Source organism: Narcine bancroftii, chromosome 5, assembly GCF_036971445.1.
Source record: "Narcine bancroftii isolate sNarBan1 chromosome 5, sNarBan1.hap1, whole genome shotgun sequence".
In the NCBI taxonomy this organism is placed as follows: domain Eukaryota; kingdom Metazoa; phylum Chordata; class Chondrichthyes; order Torpediniformes; family Narcinidae; genus Narcine; species Narcine bancroftii.
In genome coordinates, this window is record NC_091473.1 from 204,265,951 (window position 1) to 204,284,281 (window position 18,331).

At 56.4% G+C, this 18,331-nt stretch overlaps 1 protein-coding gene and 1 long non-coding RNA gene across 16 annotated transcripts in view; one reads left to right on the plus strand and one right to left on the minus strand.

The window, feature by feature from the left end:
• Positions 1 to 17,977, minus strand: part of tm9sf1 (transmembrane 9 superfamily member 1) — a 43,872-nt gene extending 25,895 nt beyond the window's left edge. For 3 of the 15 annotated variants that reach the window (XR_011358228.1, XM_069940756.1, XM_069940754.1), the window contains exons 1-4: positions 17,533 to 17,971; positions 16,128 to 16,758; positions 14,011 to 14,196; positions 13,261 to 13,534 (exon numbers count right to left, since the gene is read on the minus strand). Coding sequence is in view for 11 of the 15 variants with exons in the window: in XM_069940756.1 (XP_069796857.1) it covers positions 13,261 to 13,534; positions 14,011 to 14,196; positions 16,128 to 16,758; positions 17,533 to 17,895 (1,454 nt within the window). In the remaining 4 variants the exon portion in view is untranslated. Of the gene's footprint in view, positions 1 to 1,672; positions 1,862 to 2,617; positions 2,716 to 9,347; positions 9,528 to 11,961; positions 12,968 to 13,260; positions 13,535 to 14,010; positions 14,197 to 16,127; positions 16,759 to 17,532 lie in introns of those variants that run through there. The other 12 variants (XM_069940762.1, XM_069940759.1, XM_069940755.1 and 9 more) reach the window with 12 other exon arrangements.
• LOC138764618 (uncharacterized) lies at positions 1,687 to 6,329 on the plus strand. The gene is made up of 3 exons (XR_011358229.1): positions 1,687 to 1,994; positions 2,493 to 2,601; positions 5,282 to 6,329. It is a non-coding gene; the product is annotated as an uncharacterized lncRNA (long non-coding RNA).
• Positions 17,978 to 18,331: the final 354 nt, after the last annotated feature.

Below are 18,331 nucleotides of genomic sequence, written 5' to 3' on the forward strand. Positions count from 1 at the left end.
CCCCCTCCTATTCGCCTTGCCCCTCTCCCCCCACCTATTCGCCTTGCCCCTCTCCCCCCCACCTATTCACCCTGCCCCTCTCCCCCCACCTATTCGCCCTGCCCCTCTCCCCCCCACTTATTCGCCCTGCCCCTCTCCCCCATCTACTCGCCCTGCCCCTCTCCCCCCACCTACTCGCCCTGCCCCACTCCCCCCTAATTGCCCTGCCCCTCTCCTCCCCACCTACTCGTCCTGGCCCTCTCCCCCCCACCTACTCACCCTGCCCCTCTCCCACATCTTCTCGCCCTGCCGCTCTCCCCCACCTACTCGCCCTGCCCCTCTCCCCCCACCTACTCGCCCTGCCCCTCTCCCACCTACTCGCCCTGCCCTTCCTCTTGCCCCTACTCGCCCTGCCCCTCTCCCCCACCTACTCGCCCTGCCCCACTCCCCCCCCACTCGCCCTGACGCACTCCCCCCTAAATGCCCTGACCCTCTCCTCACCACCTACTTGTCCTGCCCCTCTCCCTCCACCTAGTCGCCCTGCCCCTCTGCCCCCTACTCGCCCTGCCCTCTGCCCCCTACTCGCCCTGCCCCTCTGCCCCATCTACTCGCCCTGCCTCTCTCCCCACATCTACTCGCCCTGCCCCTCTCCCCCCCATCTACTCGCCTTGCCCCTCTCCCACACCTACTCGGCCTGCCCCTCTCCCCCTACCCCACGCCCCCCCTACTCGCCCTGCCTCACTCCCCCCTAATCGCCTTGCCCCTCTCCCCCCTAAAGGCCCTGCCCATCTCCCCCATCTGCTCGCCCTGTACCTCTCCCCCACCTACTCGCCCTGCCCCCTCCCCCCATGTACTCGCCCTGCCCCTCTCCCCCCATCTACTCGCCCTGCCCCCTCTCCACCCCCCAACTCGCCCTGTCCCTCTCCTCCCCACACCTACTCGTCCTGCCCCTCTCCCTCACCTACTCACCCTGCCTCTCTCCCCCCACCTACTCGCCGTGCCCCTCTCCCCCACCTACTCGCCGTGCCCCTCTCCCCCACCTACTCGCCCTGCCCCTCTCCCCCACCTACTCACCCTGCTCATCTCCTCCCACTCACTCCCTCCTCCCCTACCCCCAACCCCTCTCCCAAACTCCTGCTACCTACTCCCTACCCTATCCCCAACTCACTCCATCCTGTTCTCCCTCCCTACTCACTCCTCCCCTATCCCCTCCACTACTCCCCACTCACCCCCCTCCTCCCTACTCACTCCTCCGCTACTCCCCACTCCCTCCCCTATCCCTCTTTCTCCCCACTCAATCTCTCCTCCCCCCCAACCTCACTCCTCCCCCCAACCTCACTCCTCCCCAACCTCACTCCTCCCCCAACCTCACTTTTCCTCTCCTCCCCCTAACCTCACTCCTCCCCCTAACCTCACTCCTCCCCCTAACCTCACTCCTCCCCCTAACCTCACTCCTCCCCCAACCTCCTCTATTCCCCACCCCCCCACTCACCCCTCCTCTTCCCCACCTCCTCCTTCCTCCCCACTCAACCGCTTCTCCCCCAACTTCTCCTCTCCTCCCACCAACCCCACCCCCCTCCTCCCACCCCTTCTCCGCTACTCCCTACTTCATCTCCTATCCCTCCACTCCTCCCCTACCCGTCTCCTCCCTTCCCTATCCCCACCTCGCCCTACCCCCCTCCTCCCCACTCACCCCTCTCCTCCCCTCCGCCGACGGAGCTGACACCACGTCATCCACGTGTAAACAGCCTCAACCAATCAAAATTCCGGGTGGGGACTGACGCCAGTGCACCCTGAGATGTCGGGAGGACTCTCCCGTCTCGGCGCCGGCGGACGGGGAGTGGAGGACCTGGCAGCGCCCTCGCCCGGGCTCCGGGGGGGGGGAAACGACAGGGCCTGGTCAGACAATGCATGCCGGGATGCTGGAGGACCACGCAGGGTTGTGGGGTCGAGCGCGATCCGCAGATTGTAGAGTTGCAGCACCGACCTTTCGGGGGCTGGAGCCCGGCCCCAAGGTACGAGCAGGGGGACGGGTCTGTAAATGGGGAGGGAAGGTCCAGTGATAAGCAGGGCCCTTTGTGGCTGCTGTACGATGGGCAGATCCGCCTCTTACAGTCAGAGAGAGACCCACACCCCCCACGGAGTGTCCGTAGATTCTCCGCAGGGTCAGGTCTAAACCCGAACTCCAGACACGAACTTCCTGCCAGTCTCAAGCGGCCCCCATCTCTTGCTACCTAGACCCGGAGGGGAGGAGGGAGAGGAGTCCGATCTGTCTAGTGCCTCCGCTTCCCCGGACCCTGCAGCCCCTCGTGCATTAATGGGCGCAGACCCCCTTGGGGTCTCGAATAGGAAACCCCCGAGAAGCTGGTCGGAGTTCGGTGTTTCCGGGCCCTTCGCAGGCTGGAGCAACCTTGGGGCGCTCAAGGAGGGAGAGCGGCAGCGCCAGAAGAGATGAAGGGCCCTGGTGTTTCGCTGAGTCCTGACTTTTGTCGATTATCTCTTTGTTCTGACAGCATGTTCTTCAACCGTGATGCATCATCAAAAGGCTGCAGGTGGGAAGGGGTTTGCTGCTACTGCTCCTGCCTGCACACTGTGACAACACTATAATTTTTTTTAGACCACGTGAGTTTGTAACAACCTTCTAACTTGCCTGAATGTATAAATCCCTTTGCTGGACGGACGGCCTCCAGTGTGAGGGCTCTTCCGGGTAGCTGCTGCCTAATAGGTGTGTGTGTGTGCTTGATTGGCAGCGGGATACGGAATCCCACTGCAACAGAAAGGGAGTGGAGAGCTGGAGGAAAGGCGGTCGAGGAAGAGGGAGAACGGGCAGCAGAAGCCGATGGTAATTCCTTCCGGCTGGATAGTGGAGACGTTCCTCCAATTTGCGGGTGGTTCTTGGTGGGACAGAGCCATGGACAGGCATGAGCCACTTTCAGGTGGCCAGAAATCCCCAACGTAAAGCTGTATTCTCCGCTTCCGAGCGCTCCCCCCAGGCACCTGAAAGCAAGCGGGACTACGGCCACAGTAGACAGGAGCCGGCATTTGCTCTGCGAAGCCTCTCCCTGCTACGGACCTTTCAGGTGCCAGATCGGTGCTTTCAGCGCTGCCACTTGAATTTCATTTCGCACACACCCGCAGCTGGCTCCAGAGTCGCATTCTCCCAGCTCTATCACCTGAAAGCGGCTATGTAGGTATGGGAGTGGGATACAGAAGTGAAATGGTTGGCTACTGGGAGGCCCATCTCTGGTGCGGACAGAGTGAAAGTGCTCAGCGACGCAATCTCCCTGATGTAGAGGAGGCCACAACGGGAGCACCGGATGCCGTAGACGATCCTCGCAGATTCACAAGTCTTGCTTCTCTCGGCAGGATTGTTCGGGACCACATTGACCGTGGCGAGGGAGGAGGTGTGGCACCTCCTGCATCTTTAGGGGAAGGTGTGAGTGGTGGGAAGGGATAAGTGCACAAGGGAGTGGTCCCTCCAGAAGCGAGAGAGGGGAAGGTGTGTCTGGTGCTGGAGTGCTGCAAATTCTAGGGGATAATGTGTTGGATGCAGAGGCTGGTAGGTAAGGACAAGGGGAATCCTGTGTTTGTTGCATCTAGGGGTAGAGGGGGCCAGGGCAAATGAGCAGGAAATGGAGATGTGGGTGTAGGCTGAGTTGATGGTGGTGGAGGGGAAGTGACATCTGTGAATGAAGGCAGACATTTCTGATGACCTGGACTGGAAGACTTCAGCTTGGGAACATTGGAGATCTGTGTGTGAGAGACCCAGCTGCCACCTGGGGATGTTGGGAGGGCCGATGAACAGTGTGACGTTAGGCGATTGTTTTCTGGAGAACCGCCCCGAGTATCTAGTAGGACCTTGGTCAAGAATCCCGCTGCTGGTGACGTAGCCACGTCCAGGCAGGTGATGTCGATGGGTGGGTGTCGACCAGCTCCTACTTCCTGGAGGAGAAGCGGTGGCCGGAAACCCTAGACAGAGGGTAAACTGCTGGTGGTGGTGCCCCATCATCCACCTGACCAGAGCCTTGAATCTGCAGCAAACTCCTTCACAACCCCATTTCACCTATCGGAGTTGTTCCTTCCATTTATTCCCGCCCCATCTTCGCAATCCCAAACTGACTTACCAACATATTCACAAATATCTTCAACATCTCACTGTCAGGGTGTGGTACCCACCTGTTTCAAACAAGCCTCAATCGTACTGGTGCTCAAGAGGAGTGCAGTAACCTATTGATCAGTGCCACTCACATCAACAGTGATGGTGTTTTGAAAGGTTAGTGTTGAAGCCTATCAGCTCCTGTCTGAGCTGTGAGGATACATTCCAGTTGGCCTGTCATTGCAACAGGTGTAATGTGGATGCCATCTCACTGGCTATACACAAAGACCTGGAACTCCTGGACAGCAAAGATACATCAGGATGCTTTTTATCAACTACAGTTCTGCGTTCAACACCATCATCCCCTCAAAAGTGATCAGAAAACTCCAAGACCTGGGCCTCAACACCCCAATGTGTAACTGGATCCTGGATTTCCTTACCTCCAGACCACAATCAGTGAGGATCGGTAACAACTTCTCCTCTACAATCTCCATCAGTACCAAAACACAACAGGGCTGTGTTCTTAGCCTCTGGCTCTACTTCCTTTACACCCAGTACAGCAACACCATCTACAAATTCGCCGACAATACCACGGTGGTGGATTGTATAAAAAGGGGCGATAGTGTATAGGAGGGAGACTGAAAACTTGGCCGAATGGTGCACCAACAACAACCTCGCACCAAAACCACAGAGCTGACCGTTGACTTCAGGAAGGGAAAACCAGAGATGTACGATCCAGTGATCACTGGGGGACCAGAGGTGGGGAGGGTGAGCAAATTTAGGTTCTTGGGAGTTGCTATCTCGAAGGATCTTTCCCAGACCCGACGCACCAAGGGCATCGTGAAGAAAACCAGTCAGCGATGTAAATAAAGGGGAAAGTGGGAACTGGGGGGACTGATGGACTATAAATTTTGTAATTGTGATAACCATGGTTGGGGAGGGGTGGGGGAAGATGGTAACCATCCAGTTGTTTAAAGATGAATGTATATATCAAGTAAAGAATGAATATGTGGAGTTCAAGTGGGAAGACTAAGCAGTAGATGGGGGTATTGGCACTTCTCAAAATGGCACCAACACCTTAACTATTGGAGCCGGGGTGGATAAAAGTAAACCAGCGGGGGGGTGGGGGGGGGGGAGGGAGGAGGTTGGGGGTGTTTTAATAGACTTTTTTGGTTTTACTTTGCTGACGTTTTGTTTCATACACAGACATCTGCGCTAGGGGTTGGTGGAAAACAAAAGGAACAAATGATAATGATGTGTCAAAGGACAAGAAGGAAGAGGGGGTGAGGATATTGGGGAAACCGAGGTAATGGAATAGATTAATTTCCCCCCCCCCACCTTAAATTAAAAAAAGGAATAAGGTAACACCCTGTCACGACAAGACGGGGAGTGTGAGTACGGAAAAGGGACCAAGCACAGACAATGTGCTTTTCCTTTCAGGGTTTTGATTCTTTTTCTGGTTTTGGTTGGGGTTCGAAGCCTCAGGATGACTGGTATTGAGATAAACTTTTCGTGTATTTGTAGCGATGGGTGAAGGGGAGGGGATAAGTACAGACTGTGGTTGTGTGTATGGATGTTGCAAAGCTTGAACTGTTTGAATTCTGTAAAAATCAAAAATAAAATATTTTTATTTTGTACATCTGTACAAAGTGAATGGGGGAAGGAAGGAACTGTTCAAAGGGGACGGGCTCTGACTGAACCGTGATGGGACCTGGATCTTGGCGAACTGCACAACTAGGACCTTGGATGGGGCTTTAAACTAAATTGGGGAGGGTGGGATGGACAGATTACAGAGGGATGGAGAAAGAGAAAAGTGAGGATAAAGTTGAAAAAGAGCCAAGGGCTAAAAGTCAAGTGCCAGAGAGGCAGAGATGACCAGATTTGAAAAGCACAATGATTATCAGGGCACTTTATCTGAAGGCCCATCGTATTTGAAACAAGGTCCGTGAACTTTGTAGCACAAATCCAATCAAGGGGGTAGGATTCAGTGGACATCACAGAAACGTGGTTGCAGGGTGGGGAGGACTGGGAATTAAATATCCATGGACACCAGGTAATACGGAAGGGCAGGAAGGTGGGGCAGCTCTTCGTCAGGGATGAAATCAGGGCAATAGTGAGAGATGATGCAAGATCTGAGGAGCAAAAATGTTCATCTGGGCAGATTAGGAACAGATCAGGTGGGAATAGGGCACCCAATAACATTACAGTGGCTCAGGCAATAAACCAAAGAATATCGGAGGGTTGTGAGGGTGGAACAGCAGTTATCGGTGGGGGGGGGGCTTTAATGTGCACATGGACTGGGTGAATCAGGTGGTCGAGGTCACCTTGAGGAGGACTTCATCAAATGCATACGGGATGGCTTTCTAGAACCTACAAGGGTGTCACCTTGGACCTGGTCCTGTGCGATGAGACGGGTAAAATTAGCCATCCTGTAGTTAGGGATTCTCTTCAGTACGACTGAGTTTCTCATACAACAGCTCACTCTAAAACCAGGGAAACTACAGGGGGATGAGTTGATGTGGGTCGACTGGGAACATGGCGATATGGAGAAATGGTTGGGGGAGGGGGCTTGCAGAGATTTTTCACGGTTCTCAACCAAAGTATATTCCAGTTAAAAGTCTGGGTGGTGACAGGCAGTGCTGGGTAACTCAGGAACTAAAGGAATGCATCAAACTAAAAGTTCGGGCATATTCGCCAAGAACAGTGGGAAACCTAAAGAGCAGCAAAGATCCACGAATGATCAGGAAAGAAAGGGAAAGGGGCCCATGAGAAAGGGTATTTAGTACGAGATATAAAAATGGACAGCACAAGGTTTTATAATTGTATAAAATACAAAAGAGAGAAGGTTGGGTCCCTTGGAGGAAGAGGAGGGGGAATTGATATTGGGTAGTGAGGAAATGGCCGAGGCTTTGAAAAACTGTTTTGTGTTGGTCTTCACGGTGGAGGACAGGCCTACCCTGCCAAGGACAGGTGTCATGGACACTATGGGAGGTGAAGACCTGGATGTAATATTTATGACTAAAGAGGCCGTACTCTGAAAACTGGAGGGTCTAAAGATAGATAAATCCTCAGTCCTGTTGGAATACATTGCAGGGGACTGAAAGAAATGGCACGTTATAGTCCAGGCTTTGGTGATAATTTACCAAAATTCTCTGCGCAAATCCCAGTGGATTGGAAGATAATGAATGTCACACCACTGTTCAGAAAAGGTAGGCAAGAAGCAGGGAACTACAGGCCAGTTAATTTAACATCTGTAGTTGGGAAAATGCTCAAAGCTATAATTTTTTAAAGGAGAAATTGATGTGGTCCACATGGATTTTAGCAAGGCTTTTGACAAGGTCCCCCATGAGACTCCTCCACAAAGGCATGAGGTGCAGATTACTGGAACCTTGGCCGTATGGATAAAAAATTGGCTTGGAGGAAGTAGGCAGAGTAGTAGTGGAAGGGAAGTATTCTGCCTGGAGGTCGGTGACTAGTGGAGTGCTAAAAGACCCCTGCTCTTTGTGATATTTTTTTTTACAAATGACTGGATGAAGAGGTGGAAGGATGGGTCAGTAAGTTTACTGATGATATGAGGTTGGAGGAGGTGTGGATAGATAGAGCTGAAGGTTGTCAAAGGTTACAAGAGGATGTTGACAAGATGCAGAGTTGGACAGAAAAGTGGCAGATGGAGTTCATTCTAGTTAAGTGTGAGGTGATGCATTTTGGAAGGACAAACTAGAAGGCTGAGTACAGGGTTAATGGTCGATTACTTAGGAGTGAGGATGAAAGAGGGACCTCTGGGTCCAAATTCATACATCGCTCAAGGTCACCGTGTGGGTTGATAGGATAGTTAAGAAGGCCTATGGGATGCTGGGCTTCATTAATAGGGGGGGTTGAGTTCAGGAGTAGGGAGGTAATGTTGCAACTCTCCAAATCTCTGGTGACCTCCGTATCGGAGGGTTCAGAGGAGATTTACCATGATGTTGCCTGGATTGGGGAACAGGTCTCAAGCTTAGCAGAGCTGGGACTTATCTCTTTGGAGTGTAGAAGGATGAGAGAAGATCAAGATTATGAGAGGCATAGATGGGGTGGACAGCCAGCGTCTGATTCCCTGGGAATAGCAAACACCAGAGGACGTGTGTACAAAGTGAAGGGAGCGAAGTTTAGGGGAGACAATCAGGGGTATGTCTTTTTTACATAGAGAGTTGAGGGGGCCTGGAATGCCTTGCCGGGGATGGTTGTGAAAGCTGAAACATTGGGGATTAAGAAAGTCTTAGACAGACCCATGGATGAAAGAAAAATAGAAGGTCACGGGGTAGGGAGGGTTTAGTACTTTTTTTCTAAGGAATATTGGGAAGAATAATCAAAATAAGACATATGCAGTGAAGGGGAGGGCATTGAGGAATGCAGAGGAACAGAGAGATCTTGGAATAATGGTTCATCGTTCCTTGAAAGTGGATTCCCATGTAGATAGGGTGGTGAAGAAGGTTTTTGGTATGCTGGCCTTTATAAAGCAAAGCATAGAATATTGGAGCTGGGAGGTGATGTTGAGACTGTTCAAGGTGTTGGTGAGGCCAAGTTTGGAATATTGTGTGCAGTTCTGGTCCCCAAATTAAAGGTGGAGAGGGTGCAGAGAAGATTTACTAAAATGTTGCCGGGATTGCAGAATCTCAAATACTGAGAAAGATTGAGTAGACTGGGTCTTTATTTATTGGAGCATAGAAGGTTGAGGGGGGATTTGATTGAGGTATTTAAAATCAAGAGGGGGATAGACAGAGTAGATGTGAATAGGCTCTTCCCCTTGAGGGTAAGTGAGATTGGAACAAGGGGTCATAAGAAAAGGGTTAGGGGCTAAAGTTTAGAAGTAACATAAGGAGAAATTTCTCAACTCAGAGAGTGGTGGCTGAGTGGAATGACCTTCCGGAAGAGGTGGTTGCAGCAGGGTCAATTTTATCATTTAAGAGCAGGTTGGATGAGTGCATGGATGGGAGGGGATTGGAGGGTTATGAACAAGGAGCAGGTAGGTGGAACTAATGGAGATCACTTAAATTGGTGCGGACAAGAGGGGCCTGTTTTCATACTGTAATTGTTATATGGTTAATATATGGGTTAGCATAAGATAGAGGGCCAAAGGTCCTGCACTGCATGGTATTGTTCTATGTTCTAAATAGCGAGCTGTCTGGAGTGAAATGGATCCATCAGGTGGACGCAGTGTGGATTCAGCAAAGGCAGTCCTGTTTGACAATGTACTGGAGTTGCAAGTTTGGCACCAAGGGATGTCTGAGGAGGGTGGGTTTTCTTACGTTTAATTATGATCCAACAGGAGAGAAGACAACCAGGTCGCAATTACATTCTCTGAAATAAAATTGTAAACCAACAGGACTAAAAGATCGGTGGGTCTGTGCAAATGATTACTGGAAGGCAGGCGTTGATCAGACGATGAGCAAACTGTCCACAAGGAGACGCACAGCTGTACAAAGGACCAAAAAACCCCATTTACAGTTCATAAAAAATCTCATTCCCTCATCAAATAATTATTTATAATGTTACATATGTTACACGGGGAGGAGGGAAGGGGGGAAGGCAGGGGATCTCGAGGAGAGGAGGAAAGTTTTGTCTGCTGGAGGTATTCTCTCCCTCTCGCGTGCCCACTTCCTTACTATCCCCTCTCATTTGACCACCTCCCCTCTCCGACCCCCTTCCCTCTCTCCAGGCTGCCACCTCTCTCACTCCCTCCCACTTCTCTCACTCCCCCCCCCCCACCTCTCCACTCCCCCCCCACCTCTCTCACTCCCCCCCCACCTCTCTCACTCCCCCCCCCACCTCTCTCACTCCCCCCCCACCTCTCTCACACCCCCCCCCCCACCTCTCTCACTCCCCCCCACCTCACTCACTCCCCCCCCCTCTCTCACCACCCCCCCCCTCTCACTCCCCCCCCCTCCTCACTCCCCCCCCACCACCTCACACCCCCCCACCCTCTCCACTCCCCCCCCACCACTCTCACCCCCCCCACCACTCTCACTCCCCCCCACCTCTCCCCCCCCCCCACCACACTCACCCCCCCCACCACTCCACTCCCCCCCCACCACTCCCACTCCCCCCCCCACCTCTCTCACTCCCCCCCCACCTCTCTCACCCCCCCCCCACCTCTCTCACTCCCCCCCCACCACCTCACTCCCCCCCCCCACCTCACCACCCCCCCCCACCTCTCTCACTCCCCCCCACCTCTCTCACACCCCCCCCCACCTCACTCCTCCCCCCACCTCTCTCACTCCCCCCCACCACTCTCACTCCCCCCCCCACCTCACTCACCCCCCCCACCTCTCACACCCCCCCACACCCTCCACTCCCCCCCACCTCTCTCACTCCCCCCCACCTCTCTCACTCCCCCCCACCTCTCACACACCCCCCCCCACCTCTCCACTCCCCCCCCCACCTCCACCCCCCCCACCTCACTCACTCCCCCCCACCTCTCTCACACCCCCCCCACCACACTCACTCCCCCCCACCTCACACACCCCCCCACCTCTCTCACTCCCCCCCCACCTCTCTCACTCCCCCCCACCTCTCTCACTCCCCCCCCCACCTCCTCTCACTCCCTCCCCACCTCTCTCACTCCCTCCCCACCTCTCTCACTCCCCCCCACCTCTCTCACTCCCCCCCACCTCTCTCACTCCCCCCCACCTCTCTCACTCCCCCCCCCACCTCACTCACTCCCCCCCCACCTCTCTCACTCCCCCCCCCACCTCTCTCACTCCCCCCCCCCACCTCTCTCACTCCCCCCCCACCTCTCTCACTCCCCCCCCCACCTCTCTCACTCCCCCCACCTCTCTCACTCCCCCCACCTCTCTCACCCCCCCCCACCTCTCTCACTCCCCCCCACCTCTCACTCCCCCCCACCTCTCTCACTCCCCCCCACCTCTCTCACTCCCCCCCACCTCTCTCACTCCCCCCCACCTCTCTCACTCCCCCCCACCTCTCTCACTCCCCCCACCTCTCTCACTCCCCCCCACCTCTCTCACTCCCCCCCCACCTCTCTCACTCCCCCCCCTCTCTCACTCCCCCCCCCTCTCTCACTCCCCCCCCTCTCTCACTCCCCCCCACCTCTCTCACTCACCCCCACCTCTCTCACTCCCCCCCACCTCTCTCACTCCCCCCCACCTCTCTCACTCCCCCCCACCTCTCTCACTCCCCCCCACCTCTCTCACTCCCCCCCACCTCTCTCACTCCCCCCCCCACCTCTCTCACTCCCCCCCCACCTCTCTCACTCCCCCCCCACCTCTCTCACTCCCCCCCCACCTCTCTCACTCCCCCCCCACCTCTCTCACTCCCCCCCACCTCTCTCACTCCCCCCCCACCTCTCTCACTCCCCCCCCACCTCTCTCACTCCCCCCCCCACCTCTCTCACTCCCCCCCCACCTCTCTCACTCCCCCCCCACCTCTCTCACTCCCCCCCCACCTCTCTCACTCCCCCCCCCACCTCTCTCACTCCCCCCCCACCTCTCTCACTCCCCCCCCACCTCTCTCACTCCCCCCCCACCTCTCTCACTCCCCCCCCACCCTCTCTCACTCCCCCCCCACCTCTCTCACTCCCCCCCCACCTCTCTCACTCCCCCCCCACCTCTCTCACTCCCCCCCCACCTCTCTCACTCCCCCCCCACCTCTCTCACTCCCCCCCCACCTCTCTCACTCCCCCCCCCCACCTCTCTCACTCCCCCCCCACCTCTCTCACTCCCCCCCCACCTCTCTCACTCCCCCCCCACCTCTCTCACTCCCCCCCCACCTCTCTCTCACTCCCCCCCCACCTCTCTCACTCCCCCCCACCTCTCTCACTCCCCCCCCACCTCTCTCACTCCCCCCCCACCTCTCTCACTACCCCCCCACCTCTCTCACTCCCCCCCCACCTCTCTCACTCCCCCCCCACCTCTCTCTCTCTCCTCACCCAATCCCACTCATGATACGTGGATTGCCAACACTCAGACAGAGAGGGCATGTATATGGGGAGGGGAGTGGGGTGGGCAGAAGCTGGAGGTTGGGGATCATAATCCATTCCAGGGATGTGAGTAGGTGCCCAGCCTCTCTCAGGCCTGACCCCCTGGGTCTCCCACGGTGTATAAGAAAGGCCATTCCTGGAGGGATATTTGGATTTGTTCTGCCCTTCTCAGGCCAGTGTCACTGGCAATAGGATGAGGCCATTCAGCCTCAATCAGAACTGTCCCACAGGAGTCCATTAAGCCCCACTCAGGCTTGTCCAACAGGGGAAATCAGATGCCATTCAGCCCCTTGAGCCTGTCCCTGGGGACAGGAGACCATTCAGCCCTCTCAGGCCTATCCCTGGGGATAGGAAAAGCCATTTAGTTCCCTTTCCCCAGGGAGAGGAGGCTGATCAGCATCTCTTGGGCCTGTCTCTCGAGGTGCAGGTAGAGACCATTCAACAGTCCAGGGAAAGGAGGCAGTTGTGGTAGGTATTCTCAGGGAGGGTGGGGGGAGAGTGTGTAGTTCCCCTCCACTACCCCTCAGTCCATTTTGAGGTTGACGTAAATGTAGCGAATGAACTGGAGGGAGCTGAAGAAGGAGACAGAGCCCAGCATGAGGAAGAAGACGTAGCAGGTGAGGAAGGAGTAGCCGAAGAACTCAAGGGTCTGCAAGGCACCAGACATGTTGGAGCGCTGGTAGTAATAAAAGATGGAGTAGAGGAACATGAAGAATCCAGTGGAACCGGTGGAGAAGACAGAACGCCACCACCAGCGGTAGTCCTCGCCCGACAGCTGGAAGTAGGTGAGTGCGACCGAGATGCAGGCGCTGACACTGAGCAGGATGGCGAAGACCAGGAAGAGGATGCCATAGAGGGTGTACTGCTCCCGGCCCCATACGGTGGCGAAGATGTAGTACAGCTCCACTGAGATGGCACTGGAGGGGGAGGGAACAAGGTGGGGGTTAGTAACTGAATCACAATTGGGGGGGAGAGGTTTAGTAACAGTGTTGCAACTCGGGGGGGGGGGAGGGTGTGAGGGTGTGAGGGTGAGGAGAGAAATATGGGTGGGGAGAAGGAAGGAGCGGGGATGGACCGGGCTGGGGGAAATTAGGGGTGGACAGACCGGGCTGGGTGGAAGGGATGAGGGGTTGTCCGGGGCTAGGGAAACGAGGGGTGGACCGGGGCTGGGGGGGCAACAAGGGGCGGACTAGAGAGCAGAAGGATCTACCTGAAGGGCAGGAAACCCCCGATGGTCATGTGCACCAGCACCCCCTTGTACCAGGGCTGCAGAGGGATCTCCCGGGCAATGTTCTTGGTGCGGCAAGGGGCGTCGAAGCCGGCAGCCCTGTTCTTGCCAAAGATGCCACCAATGACGGTGAGGGGAAAGCCGACCAGCAGCCAGACGGTGAGCAGCAGGATGACCGTGGTGGCCGGCAGTGCCTGGGTGGAGCCGTTCACCCAATGAACCGTGTTGATGACGCTCCAGGTGAGGAAACAAGGAGCTGCCAAGAGACAGACCTGGTGAAGGAGCAGCGGAGCTGACTGACCTGCCACCTGCACCCCACTGGGAGGAAGCGGGCAGGCATCCCCATCACCCCTCCCCTAGGAACAGGCATCCGTCCCTGTCACCCCTCTCCCTCCCCTGGGAACAGGTGTCCGTCCCTGTCACCCAGAACTCTCTTCTGTCCCTGCCACCCTTTTCCCCCCCCCCCCACTCTGGGAACAGAGGAACAGATATTCGTCCCCATCACCCCTCTCCCAGGAACAGGTGTCCATCTTTGTCACCTTCCCCCCCACCCCACCCCCCCCAAACCGAGAACTGGCATCTGTTCCTGTCACTCTTCACCAGGGAATGGGCATCTGTGCCTTCACCCCCTCACCCCTCCTGGGAACGGATGTCTGTCCCAGTCATCCTCTCCTCCTGGGAATAGGCATCCACTCCCTAACCCCACCCCCCCAACTCTCACCCATCCCATACCTGAGAAGAGACTGGTGGTCAGGATGATGTTCCATACCCACCGCTCGCCACCAATCTTGCGGTAGAAGTTGCTGGAGACGAATCCGGACACACAGCAGGTGAGGGCATACAGCAAGATGGCTGTCGCATTGATGGCTCCGTGGCGGTGGACGTTGAACATCCCCAATAGCGCCATGGCGATGATGCCTGCCGGGACCAAACACACACAGGTTGGGGATGTAGTTGGGGAATGCACCCGCACATCGTACTCCTCTCAGGTCTGGGGAGGGGGAGTGCGCCACAACACTTCCTCATTAGGAAGGCGCAGCAGCGCCTACATTTCCTGAGAAGGGCAAGGCTACCTCCCCCCATCATGACAGCATTTTACAGGAGCACAATACAGCGTGTCCAGTCTGGCTGCATCATCGTGTGGGATGGTAACTGCAAAGGATCGCACTGGAGGGTCATCACCACAGCCGAGAAGACATTGACTGGGTGTTGTCTAAAGAGGGCTCAGAGGATTATTGAGGACCCTTTTCCATCTAGCACACAGTATCTTTGAGCCACTACGATCAGGAAGGGGGTACAGGAGCATCAAAATCAGGGCTGGCAGGGTGGGAAATAGCTTCTTCCTACAGGCTGCGAGATTGTTGAACAGTATCCTGTGGCCGACTAAATAATCCCAAAATATTTTTCTACATGATTATTAGGAGCTGTGCAACGGAGAAACACAGATTCGATTGGGTGTATATATACAGTCAGGTGATAATGAACTTGAACACGAACGGAGTGAAAGGCACAGGTGGCGGGTAAATGTCACAAAGTCGTACAACACAGAAATGGGCTCTCTCTCCCTCCTTTATCACCCCCTAACCTCCTCCCAAATCGGGGAAATGGGTTCAAGACCACATTCAGGCCTGGTCGCCTCATTACAGGAAGAAGGTGGATGCTTCAGGGAGGGTGTAGAGGAAAATTACCAGGATAATGAAACAAAACTAACAGAGCCTGGGCTTTGCATTTTGGAACGGTGAATAAAAGAAAATGGAAAAATAGAAAAGAACAGAAGTCTCCAAGATTATGAGAAGCTCAGATATTGCTGGTGGTGCAACAGGTTGTGAACACAGCAAGGACATCACAGGCAAAATGCTCCCCACTATCGAGAAAGTACACAGGAAGCGACCCCCCCCCCCCCCGCCCCCCACCAGCACACGTTCTGTTCTCGCTGCTGCCGTCAGGAAAGAGGTACAGGTGCCTCCACCAGGTTCAGGAACAGCTGCTCCCCCTCCACCGTCAGACTCCTCAACAACAAACTCAATCAGGTACTCATTTAAGGACTCTGACTTGTGCTCTTTATTGATTTTTTTTCCTCTCTGTATTGCACAGTTGTTTACATTTGTTTGTTTACATGTTTACACTTTAGTTTATTTTTAACTACCAATAAAAAAGAATTCTGGTTGGCCTGCTGAAAGAAGAATCTGAGAAGTATATGATGTCATGTATGTACTCTGACAATAAATCTGACATCTGGTGGTGGAGCTGGTACATTTAAATTACTTGAACAGGCACATGGAATAAAGGAAGCTCAAGAGTTAAAATGGGAGTGAGGGAGGGAAGGGTTATTGAGATCAGCACCACACCATGGGCCACAGGGCCTGTTCTGCAATGTTCTTCTTCCCCCATTACCCCACTCCCCCAACCTTTTTATTAAGGCATCTGTCTTGTTTTCCAGATTGCCGAAGGGGCCAGGCCTGAAACGTTAATCACAAGACAGCCCTTTTGCTCACATTATCCATGCCTGCCTACCTCCAGTCTGAACCCATTGGAGGGGGAGGCATGGGTAGGAAAGAGAACACAAAGAGGGATTGACCAAAATGTTGCTTGGTTTGGGGGGGGGGGGGGCGGGAGTCCAAACTTCTTCCTGATCTGTCTCCCACTCTTCCCACTGACACACTTCCAGCCCAAACCTCCCCACATACTCACAGCCCCCAGGCTCCCATTGCAATACCAACCCCCAGTTTCCCTCCCACCCCTTCCCTACACAGCTTCCGAGACATTCCCAGCCCCCTCCCTCTCTCCCCACACATCCCCACCTCCTCCATCCCCCTCTCCCCCAGCCCCCTCCCTCCCCACACACTCACCTGTGCCCAGGGTGAGGAACTGTGCCCCGACACCCAGCACAGAGCACAGGAGGCTCCTGTGGGGCGGGAAGCGGAAGACATCGGTGTGGATGATCTTCCAGCCATTGTCGGCCTGCTCGAAGTCCTGTCCAGGGGAGGAGGTGAGGAGCCCTCCGCCGGCACCGTCCTCCTCCAGGTTGTAGCGGGCAAAGTCACGGCGCAGCACCCTCATCAGGATGACCAGCACGAAGCCGGTGAGCAGGAAGACCAGCACCATGGAGTTCATGATGGAGAGCCAGTGGATCTCCAGGGTGCGGGGGAAGAAGTTGTGGTCCCGCTGGCGCTCCCCTCTCCGCTGGTAGGGCAGGCTCGTCTCATGCCACCGCACGCTGTAGGTGTGTGTCATGGAGGCCGGAGCCCGCAGCTCATCCAGGCTCTGGGGCTTGACGTCCCGCACGCTGACATTGGCGTGGATAACCCGGTCACCATTGTACTCCACATGAAAGTCCAGGTGAGTCCACAGGCCCACCTTATGAGTGTGCGGCAGGAACGTGCTCTCCTCCAGGTAGCCCACGAAGCCGCGGATGGGAATGTCGTCCAGCACAAACTCAAAGTAGTAGAGCTCCTCAACAGCCTCACGCAGCTCCTCGATCTGGGGGATGGAGGGGGGGAAGTGTCAGTGTGGGGGAGAAGAGGAGGGTCATGTGGGGAGTGGAGAGGAAGAGTCATTGTGGAGGAGGGGAGGGGTTCAGGTCAATGCGGGGAGAGAGTCAGGCAGTGCGGGGGAGGGAGGGGGGTCCGTCATTGTTGGGGAGCAACCATGACCCCCTGCCCAGGCCACGCCTGCCTGACCTGGCATGTCCCCGTCCAGGTCACCGCCCTGCCTCTAATCACACCCTCTTTCTGGGAAAGAGTCACGGCCCCTAACTCTTGTCCTCGCCACCAGTCCCTATCATGCCCCCAGCCAGGGCCACGCCCCTGTCACACCCCCAGCCTGGGCCACACCTCCTGAACCTAGTCCCTGCCACACCTCCTGAACCTAGTCCCTGCCACACCTCCTGAACCTAGTCCCCGCCCCCAGTCCCTGCCACACCTCCTGAACCTAGTCCCCGCCCCCAGTCCCTGCCACACCTCCTGAACCTAGTCCCCGCCCCCAGTCCCTGCCACACCTCCTGAACCTAGTCCCCGCCCCCAGTCCCTGCCACACCTCCTGAACCTAGTCCCCGCCCCCAGTCCCTGCCACACCTCCTGAACCTAGTCCCCGCCCCCAGTCCCTGCCACACCTCCTGAACCTAGTCCCCGCCCCCAGTCCCTGCCACACCTCCTGAACCTAGTCCCCGCCCCCAGTCCCTGCCACACCTCCTGAACCTAGACCCCGCCCCCAGTCCCTGCCACACCTCCTGAACCTAGTCCCCGCCCCCCGCACCTGCGCCGCGTCCAGCTGCAACTCGCAGAGCTTCTGCCGGGTGTGGTCGCGGCGGAAGGCGATCTTGTAGAGGCTCTCGGCCATGCGGTCGCCGTCTAGCACCTCGCCGAGACTGAGGCTGCGGTGGCGGACGCGGGCGGGCCGGCAGACGGGCAGGCGGTAGTAGTGGTAGGTCTCCTGCGGGTTGTGGTACGGCCCCACCTTGTTCACGTAGAGCGGCACCTCCTGGCCCGGCTCGTAGCGCCCGCCGCCGCCTCCCACGGCCGCCCGGCCCGGAACCGCGCATCCCCATACCAGCAGCAACAGCAGCACCGCAGCCGCCCCGCCACCCGCACGCCTCGGGCCTCTTCCTCCTGCCGCCATTTTGAAACCTAGCAACCAGGACCCCCACAGGACCCCTTCACCTCCTCGGGGACGCCTGAACCCGGCCTTTGACCTGACACGGCTTCCTCGCCTGCTGTAACGCCTGCCTCCTCCGCGCTCTGTCACTGGCGGGGAGAAAGGGGTAGAAAAATCTCGCTGACGGTCGCCGGCCAGCAATGGAAGCAGTTCAAGACAGGCGGGTGCAGGGTCGTCCGGAACGTCATCGCTGGACCTGCCACGCACTCACCCGGACGGGGTGAGGGGGCGGGACTTAAGAGCCATCGACCAATCAATGGGCGCAATCTCCCCCATTGCCTCCCCGGCTGGTGCCGATCCCGCCCCAATGGTTACATGAGGTGGCCGCCACGTCATGGCTTGATGGCCACTGGGCTGGAAACGATGGGCCAAGTGGCTCAGTCAGGGCGCTGTGGGATAC